The sequence below is a fragment of the Tachypleus tridentatus genome, chromosome 6, assembly GCF_004210375.1.
Source record: "Tachypleus tridentatus isolate NWPU-2018 chromosome 6, ASM421037v1, whole genome shotgun sequence".
Lineage (NCBI taxonomy): Eukaryota > Metazoa > Arthropoda > Merostomata > Xiphosura > Limulidae > Tachypleus > Tachypleus tridentatus.
In genome coordinates this window covers 123,987,434-123,998,226 of record NC_134830.1, presented here as the reverse complement: position 1 = coordinate 123,998,226, position 10,793 = coordinate 123,987,434, and the positions used below count along the sequence as shown (strand labels likewise).

The window sequence follows — 10,793 nt, the reverse complement described above, 5'->3', positions numbered from 1 at the left end:
CATAACAGGACTTTAGTAAACATTATAACTTTTGAATAGTTTGTCATGAAATGTTCGATATGATAAGAGTCATCAGACCGTATAGCTAGTAATAGATTATTTTAATCTATAGACACTATCTGTAAAAATTATTTTGTTATTTGTTGTTTTCTAATTAATTAAACATCAAGCATTGAATAGCTTTATATTGTTCTAATTTAATGAAGGGGTATCCATTTTCACATTCAGTTAGAAAATGGGAGATGAAAACAAAGGGCACAACAGTTTATAGGTCACTTTTAAATCTTATCTTAGGTTATGTTTCGTGGTAAATAAAAACATTATATTTTTGTTTAAATTCATAATGTTTTCTTGATTTCAATATAGGTAAGTCACCAAGTTTGACAAAACACGTGAAGAAATAACACATTTTATTAAAACATTAAAATATTGAATATAAAACAAACTTGATTTTTAAAAATTATAAAACTAGACTATAACAATTCATTTAGCTGAAAAATGAAAATCACTTTTTATACATATAACATGTATACATATGTGCTTTATAACAAGCAGTTTAGTTGATAAATTAAATTTACCTAATAATTCATTTAAAGTATATCGATATTACATTATTGACTGTGTTTTAAGATGCTTGTATATTACATTTTTGACTGTGTTTTAAGATGCTTGTATATTACATTTTTGACTGTGTTTTAAGGTACTTGTATATTACATTATTGACTGTGTTTTAAGATACTTATATATTACATTATTGACTGTGTTTTAAGGTACTTGTATATTACATTATTGACTATGTTTTAAGGTACTTGTATATTACATTATTGACTGTGTTTTAAGGTACTTGCATATCACATTACTGGTAGCTTATCGACATTGTCGGTCTTAATCCCACAAGAGATAAGGAACTCATCACGGATCGAATGCAGTATTCTCGCAATCTGTTCTCTGTATCATGACGTCAACTACCATGTCACTGTAGTGTAACAGATCGTGTTCTGATTGACAGAGACCATCCTGTGCTGCGCCAGCTAGTGCTGACGACGATGCTGTGGAGCTTATACTGAGGAATGATTCTTGATATGATGGAGGGGGTAGATCTTCGGGGATAAACTACCAAGAGATAAACAATAGATTTATATTTCACCAGGTGGTAATCAGTACTTCATCAGACTTATTGTGACTAATTAATCTAAATACAATATTATTACACTATTAGTTAGGGTTTAATACGGACACTGCATCTCAGTATGATGTTTAACATGGTATTTCACCATATTTAATAAGGACACTAGATACTACTTAAGATATTAATAATTTCAATACTATGAAACAACATTTTATTAATTTCATTAAGTTTTGTTTTTTCTGTAGTTAAACAATCTGATGAAAGTACCCAATAAATGTTATTAAAGGTTATGATAATTGCACAAACTGCGGTTAAAGCGTTTATATTTTTAACACACACAACTGAAGTTAAAGCATTACGATTTTTTAAAATCTTACTGGTTGAGATCGAAACTTGTAGTTTAGAAACTCGTCATATGTTGGAGGTTTATCTAATGCTGCTAAGTCACCAAAACCTGCTGAAGTGATTCCTGAAACTGTCGATAGAGGACCATCTGTGTACGAGTTGGTTTGATTCACTGGGGATGAGTGGTGCGAAGACATTGTCCTGTAAATATAATAATTGATCATGTAAGAAGAAAATACAGAGTAAAACTAGGAGAAGATTGATTTATTAAGAACAACCTTTAAGAAAAGATTCACAATGACAGAAAAATAATGATAAAATATTACGAAATATACACAACTTTCCTGATTGCATACAACCAGCCACTATAGAAGTGTTAAGTGGACTTACATTTGTTTTCCTTCATCTTAAAAGTTATTCATTGTAAATCACGCGTTCGAAGCAAGCAGTCATTTTATTTTTCTGATTGTTCCGTTAAGACTGCTCGTTTTATTTTTCATTACATTTGTATGAAACACAGACCGTTATCTGAAGACCTTGAAATCTATAATTATACATTACAGTGTCTGTTGGCAAGGTTTAGACCTGGCCAAGTTAGTTTTTGTCAACTGACATACAAGAATCAGCTTTCTGTTCTGTACTTCTCGAAACATGTACACAGAAATTTCAAGAAATAATAGTGAACAATGACCAATTTCTTTTTTGTCTGATGAAATATCCATTAACTTTCTAGTGAATCATACCGAATAATAATCACTTCTTCTTTGATCACATTTAAGATGTACAATCGTTTTCGTAATTAATTAAGTTATTCATTTCTGATTAATAAATGTTCTTAACATAATATACTTTGAAACGCTATGGAACGATTAGCGATCTTATTAATAAAAACTTAACAAATCACATTTGTTTTGAATTTCGCGCAAAGCTATACGAGGGCAATCCCTAATTTAGCACTGTAAGACTGGAGGGAAGGCAGCTAGTCATCACCACCGACCGCCAACTCTTGGGCTACTATTTTACCAACGAAAATTGGATTGATCGTTACATTATAACTGAAAGGGCGTTCATATTTGGTGCGACGGGGATTTGAACCCGCGATCCTCAGATTACGAGTCGAGCGCTCTGTCCACTCATAATTATAAAGACATCATCTCTGTAAGAGGACGTGTTTTATTAAGATCATAATTACCACTACTTCTGTTTTATGTAGAGATGATTTTATTTACTTATTTCAGTTTCATAAAAATAAAGAGATCTTAATAACATATAGGTTTTTCCTTTTTTACATATTTTATATCTAAAAGAAAAAGTCTAAATATTCTAGGCCTCGTCTGTTTATATATTATCTATAAGATAATGCTATAAAATTAATTGAGCATGTTAAAACTGAGGTACAGGCAAGTTTTAAATAACTGAATATGACAGATGTAGTTAGTATTCTCATTTGATTTATTTTATGTCAGTTAGAATTACAAAATATAAACCTGATTTCGTTAACCCCGATGTTTGTTTCATTTCTCTCTTTATGTAACAGCATGTTTATTTACCTCTTCAAGTAACAACATGTTCATCTACCTCTTTGTGTAGCAACATGTTTATTTACCTCTTTATGTAACATGTTTATTTACCTCTTCAAGTAACAACGTACTTATTTACCTCTTCATGTAAAAACATGTTTATTTGCCTCTTCAAGTAACAACATGCTTATTTACCTCTTCTTGTAACATGTTTATTTACCTCTTCAGGTAACAACACGTCTACGTACCTCTTAATGTAACATCCAGAGAACAGCAGAATTAACATTACTGCAGAAATGGCCACTCCAGTCATGATAACATTATAGTCCTCAGAATCTGCGGTCGAGGAAAGTAGAAAGTGATGACTGTTAATTAATTGAACACACAATAACAACAAACCAGATTCAATAAGAATGTCAACCAGTATATCTGTATGCAACACCAAATACAAATAAAGTATTTTAGTATGGCTCTAGTCATACTTCACAGAAAGAAATATTCCGGCATGCTTGTCTGTAACACTAAATAAAATATTAGAAAACAACACATTACGATAGGTAACTATTTGGAAAAATGATAGCATTCTGTTTAGAAAGTTGAAACACAGTAATGAGTCTTAATATAAATGTCACAAGGTTTGAACTACCCACTTGTTAAAGGTATGTTTGTTTTCTTTCTTATAGCAAATCCAGATCAGGATATCTGCTAAGTCTACCGAGGGGAACTGAACCCTTGATTTTACTGTTGTAATCTGTAGACTTACTGCTGTACTTTGTTAAAAGTATACAGTTCTAAATACGGATTATAAATAATGTGTTCTACACTGTTGACTGTATCTGATTGTATACTTGATACAAATTATAATTAGCGTGTTCTACACTGTTGACTGTATCTGACTGTATACTAGATACGGATTATAATTAGTGTGTTCTACACTGTTGAATATATCTGACTGTATACTTGATACAAATTATAATTAGCGTGTTCTACACTGTTGACTGTATCTGACTGTATACTCTTGGGTTGAGGAATAATTCGTGAGCGTTTTTTCAAGTTAAACAAATATATTCATAAATGAAACGCTTTCGCAAAATATTTCATGTCATTTCGTAGATAATTTTTTGCTCCAATAGATGGTGTGTTTGGTTTTCATATGTCTTTAATTTTTGCTTTCATTTTCAGCTCATTAAATGGAATGTCAAGTGGACAAAATCGAGCATTTTCGACACCATCTGCTTTTCGCATTTAATTTCTTGCAATTTCGTTTACAACAATGCATACTATATACCTAGGTATTACATGAAATAAAGTATCATAATAAATGTTTTGGGTGTAATATGTTCACACATTGAAGTATTGTATAGTCTTGCATGTAATGCTTGAATGAAACTATTTAAAAACGCTCACGAATTATTCCTCAACCTAATAGATACGGATTATAATTAGCGTTTTACACTGTTGACTGAAAACTAGATACAGATTATAATTAGTGTGTTCTACTCTGTTGACTATATCTGACTGTATACTAGATACAGATTATAATTAGTGTTCTACACTGTTGACTGTATCTGACTGTATACTAGATACGGATTATAATTAGCGTGTTCTTCACTGTTGACTGTATCTGACTGTATACTAGATACAAATTATAATTAGCGTGTTTTACACTGTTGACTATATCTGACTGTATACTAGATACGGATTATAATTAGCGTGTTCTTCACTGTTGACTGTATCTGACTGTATACTAGATACAAATTATAATTAGCGTGTTTTACACTGTTGACTATATCTGACTGTATACTAGATACAAATTATAATTAGCGTGTTCTACACTATTGACTGTATCTGACTGTATACTAGATACAGATTATAATTAGCGTGTTCTACATTGTTGGCTGTATACTTTTTGTTCATATATAAAATCTCGTGTCAGGTATTTTTTACTTTCTCATTAAACTGCCCCTGTTTATAATAAGGGAATCGTATAAATGAAACAGTTGAAAGCCAACTTTAACCTACTACATTGTTTCATTAATTTATACTGTATCCACTTTCGTCAGTGTGATTTCACTGTTTACAGTAGCAACAATTATAATTTTATCATCTGACGACAGTCACGCATTTACTCCATGTCTGAGTGATATCTCATTTATACGTGATATATCTGCTGTGTTATTTCTGGAACGTTAATAATATTGTTCTCTAGTCGTTCAACGAAGAACCACACGTACATTTTCCAGTAAACAACAGTGACCTAATCCATACGTTGCTACACACGTTATATTGAAAACAATATGTGACGATAAACACTACGATTGTTGTAATTGGCTGAAATAGATCACGTGGTCACCTGCAAATCACAAACAAGAGATAACAGTCGATATGAGGTTTAGAAACTATAAACTTGTACACAGTCGATAAAGAGTACTTTTCGCTATACACAGACACTAACATTTATACACATTTATCATAACCATAGGTTGAGTCATGAGATAATCATCACAGCTCATATCGTTTCGGCAGACATTTAAAAATATTAAAACGATTGTTTAAGCTCATTTTTATTTCGACTGCCCATTATACAGGTATCTTTAAGGTAATAGATCGGATATGGCCTATTAAATACCGTACTCGACCCTAAACTGTCGCGAAAAAAAACATGATTCATATTTTAATCGAAGAACCCTTTACACGAGCTATTCTTCATACAGATTATCCTTTATATACCCTATACTTCATATACAATACCCTTTACACAGCCTATTCTTCATATAGATTATCCATTACACAGCTTATCCTTCATACATATCCTTTACACAGAATATCCTTTTTCAGCCTATCCTTTACACAACCTATCCTACATACAGGTTATCCTTTACACAATCTATCCCTCACACGGGTTATCCTTTATACAGCTTATCTTTCCACGGGTTATTCTTTACACAACCTATCCTTCATATATACTCTTCAAAACAAGAAACGCAAAAGGGATATTTCTGTTATTTTAAAGAGAAATATATGTAACAACGTTACAAGCTCAGAGTATGTGATGTTACACGTGTTAAGGCACTGATTGTTAGACCAAAATGACAATAAAAGTTGTGCACTTTGAAAACTGAGGAAAACATCGGATTTTTCGCCAAAACGCATGCGTGTCCAATAAATTTGTTTGAGAGATCTGCATGTTCTGCAAGTGCAACATGTGTAAGATCCCTATGAAAGTGTTCTCGGTTTCCATAGCTCAGTGTTAAGCCACCGACACGCAATACAGTTACGCCAAGACTGACTGAAGCACAACGCAACAACGCCATTGGTCGCTTGGAAGCAGGCGAATCTCGATCAGATGTTGCCAGAGCTGTGAATGTCCACCCAAGCACCATCACAAGGCTATGGAATCGTCACCAACAACATGGATCAACTCGTGACCGTCCACGATCTGGCAGACCTCGTGTGACCACGCCCGCACGAGATCGCAACATTCGGTTACGTCACCTTCGGGATAGAACCACCACTGCGACGTCTACTGCCTCAACCATACCAGGGCTGTGTAGGATTTCCGATCAGACCGTACACAACCGTCTACGAGATTCTTAGGCCCCATGTGCAACCCATCATGGTGAACGTCAACGACGTTTTTCAACATGACAACGCCCGTCCTCACACAGCCCGACTCACCACTGTCTTCTTGAGACGCCACAACATCAACGTTCTTCCCTGGCCCTCCAGATCACCAGAGTTAAACCCCATCGAACATCTTTGGGACGAGTTGGACCGACGTCTGCGACAGCGACAACCTCAACCGCAGACTCTACCTCAGCTTGCAGCAGCTTTGCAGGCTGAGTGGACAGCTATTCCACAGGATGTGATTCGTCATCTCATCGCTTCCATGGGCAGGAGATGCCAAGCAGTTATTGATGCTCACGGGGGCATACTCGTTATTGACGTTAAGTGACGTTAAACTTCACCTAGTGAGCGTGGACTTCGCCTTTGCAGACTTTGGATGTTCAGCAGTGAATGTGTAAAGTTTCACACATGTCATACAGAACTACCCGGAATAAACTTGTTAACAATTTGTCTCATATTTTGCCTTTTGCGTTTCTTTTTTTGAAGAGTATATATTATCCTTTAGACAAACTCTCCTTCAGACGAGTTATTTTTAACAAAGAGTAGAATTTAATCAGAAACACCATTTATCTTATGTTCTTGTTTTTCGTTTTTTTTTTTCTTTTGGTGAAAACAAGATAACGTTTCCTCAATTTTTATTACATTATGCTGTCATTAAATAACATTTGGTCAGAATACCAGTACCAATAGATAGCCAGCAACGAATCTTGAGTGGTAAATAATCGTGTTAATTACCGAACCATGTTCAGTAGCCAACCATGAACAATATTTAATAACTAGCCTTAATTAGTAGATAGTCTTCAACGACAGCGAACCACGATCAGTAGCTAATCTCCAACGACAGCTAACCATGATCAGTACTTTGTCTTCAACAAGTAACCACGATCAGTAGCTAGTCTTCAACGACAGCTAACCATGTTCAGTACTTTGTCTTCAACAACTAACCACGATCAGTAGCTAGTCTCCAACGACAACTAATCATGATCAGTAGCTAATCTCCAACGACAGCTAACCTTGATCAGTAGCTTGTCTCTCATGACAGTTAACCATGATCAGTAGCTTGTCTCCAGCGACAGTTTACTTAGGTAAAAATCATACAATAAATCCGTCTCATGTTTAACTGTATGTGCTAAGTTATCTTACTTGACTATGTCATGTTTAACTAGATGTGCTAAGTTATCTTACTTGACTATGTCATGTTTAACTAGATGTGTGTTATAAGTTCTTGTAACTGTCATGTTTATACGGATGTGGCAAACCCTCTTAACTGTATGTGCTGTTTCTAAAAGTGCCGTATGTAATTGGATGCATTATTATTTGAACGTTATGTGTATTAAACTGTGATATGTCCACTTCATAGCCACGGTTCTCAAAGCTCATGTCAACCTTTGTATGCGGCATGTTCAGTTAACTACGTGAGGTATATTAAGCTATGATATGTCTAGTTTATAGTTATGTTTATCTGGTGTCATGGCTGTCTCTCTATATGGCATGTTCAGTTGACTATGAAATGTATGTTAAGCTATGACAATCCTGGTTTTTCTGGTGTCATGTCTACTTGGCATATTCAGTTGTGACATCTATACTTTACAGCCATTTTTATTTGGTGTTATGGTTCTTTGTCACCGTGCCATGTTCAATTGACTGTGTGACGTATATTAAGTTGTGATATGTCTAGTTTATAGTCATAGTGTATGTTAACTGCCTAACGTATATTAATTTATGATATGTCTTGTTAACAGCAAGTGTAAATTAAAAGATATGTTTGATTAACGTATGTTATAAGATGAACCAATGTCTATAAATTCTGGTTAAAGATATGACTGATCACTGTAACGATGTTATTAGTTTTAAAGATATGACTGATCATTGTAACTGTTAAAGATATAACCATTTTTTAAAATAAACAAGTTGAATTTCTTTTAACGAATATCGGGTTTTTTAACAAACTTATCCTACCCTCAGATGAGGTTCTTACCTTTCGCTAGACAGACGTCTCTCTTTCTGGACCAAACATATCCTATTTTACACACGCATCGGTTATTTGAACACCAGGCGTGATTGTAGATAAAACAATGTTTATTGATGACGCAACTGTATGTTTTTGTCGAACCTAAGGAAGAACAACAAAAGCAGGATCTATATTGCACATTAACAATATATTGTGAAAAGCATGCAGGGCAAAGTGGTGTGCTTTGAACAAGACAGCATTACTACAGAGCCGTTTGTAATAAAAACTATGCTGTAGGGTTGTCGTCTTGATGTGCGATCATCAACATCATTGAGCAAGAATAGACGCAGTTTTATTACAATCTCTTTGAACTTCTGTAACTTGCTGTGATGAAAGGAATACACTGCGAGATAAATAACTTTGTTAACATTGGTCATTCAGTTAGAGTTTATTATTCTATATTTAGCATCGAAGTAGTTGACTGTAATGATGACATAGAAACTTAAGAGTATTAATAAAAAAGGAGAATTACCAAAACCTTCAACTTAAAACACAGCAACACTGAGAAAACTGTTTTATATAATTTACCAGGAGTTGAAAGAACTATGTTACATAACTTACCAGGAGTTAAGAGAACTGTTTTATATAATTTACCAGGAGTTGAAAGAACTGTGTTACATAACTTACCAGGAGTTAAGAGAACTGTGTTATGTAACTTACCAGGAATTGAGAGAACTGTGATATATAACATACCAAGAGTTGAGAGAACTGTGTTATATAACTTACCATGACTTCAGAGATCTGGGTTATATAACTCACCAGGAGTTGAGAGAACTGTGTTATATAACTTAGCAGGAGTTGAGAGAACTGTGCTATGTAACTTACTAGGAGTTGAAAGAACTGTGTTATATAACTTACCAGGAGTTTAGAGAACTGTGTTATACAACTTAGCAGGAGTTCTGAGAACTGTGCTATGTAACTTACTAGGAGTTGAAAGAACTGTGTTATATAACTCACTAGGAGTTCAGAGAAGTGTTATATAGCTTACCATGACTTCAGAGAACTGGGTTATATAACTCACCAGGAGTTGAGAGAACTGTGTTATACAACTTAGCAGGTTTTGTTTGTTTGTTTGGGAATTTCGCACAAAGCTACACGAGGGCTATCTGTGCTAGCCGTCCCTAATTTAGCAGTGTAAGACTAGAGGGAAGGCAGCTAGTCATCACCACCCACCGCCAACTCTTGGGCTACTCTTTACCAACGAATAGTGGGATTGACCGTCACATTATACAACCCCCACGGCTGGGAGGGCGAGCATGTTTAGCGCGACGCGGGCGCGAACCCGCGACCCTCGGATTACGAGTCGCACGCCTTACGCGCTAGGCCATGCCGGGCCGAACTTAGCAGGAGTTCTGAGAACTGTGCTATGTAACTTACTAGGAGTTGAAAGAACTGTGTTATATAACTTACTAGGAGTTCAGAGAAGTATATAACAGAAAACTGTGTTATATAATTTACCAGGAGTTGAGAGAATTGTGTTATATAACTTACTAGCAGTATCGACAGACGATGTAATCGCAGCTTCAGTTACATTGCTGAATGTGTTTAGGAGTTGACGAAACATTGCCTTTGTCACTGGGTTCAGAAAACAATATGTGAAACGTTTCCCCTATTGGTAGATTTTCGATGTAATTTCTGGTCGACTGGATTTTCGATGTAATTTCTAGTTGTGTATCAGAACTGTTAGTATTTACAATTTTCATACCAATGGCACACTGAAATATTACCAACCTTACGGTGTAAGAGAACACTACGGTCATTCTTGTACGAATATCTTTGAACGAGCACAAATTTGACACATTTGTGTTGTGATAAACAAACTAATGAACTAAACTTCCGAGTTTGATATCTACAAATTTATTTATGTGACATACGAGTTGACGAGCCAGTGACGTCACAAAATATCTGTTGTTTTTTAATGTGACATCAAAAGTTTATTAAACACGGAGAAACTGATAATTTAATGATCTATACACGGATTTCACATTTTTCTAGGGAGAAGAACACACGTTGTATTTCTAAATTATCTCTCATACTTAGCGAGTGTTATTTAGAGATTGTTGACAAGAGTACATGAACTGATTGTGCAGACAACGAGTTCGTTTACCTCTAACTGTACATGAAAAATCTTACAGTATGGCTGAGGATAGAACTGAAACAT

The 10,793-nt window shown here is 34.8% G+C and overlaps 1 protein-coding gene across 1 annotated transcript; it reads right to left on the bottom strand.

The window, feature by feature from the left end:
* Nucleotides 1-385: 385 nt before the first annotated feature.
* Nucleotides 386-10,461, bottom strand: LOC143253549 (uncharacterized). Its single transcript, XM_076507607.1, has 5 exons — nucleotides 10,124-10,461; nucleotides 8,600-8,734; nucleotides 3,243-3,330; nucleotides 1,507-1,675; nucleotides 386-1,113 (listed from the first exon to the last, which is right to left on the bottom strand). Exons 1-5 carry the CDS (start codon nucleotides 10,194-10,196, stop codon nucleotides 913-915), a joined length of 666 nt encoding a protein of 221 aa, XP_076363722.1. The 5' UTR covers nucleotides 10,197-10,461; the 3' UTR covers nucleotides 386-912.
* Between the last annotated feature and the right edge of the window lie 332 nt (nucleotides 10,462-10,793).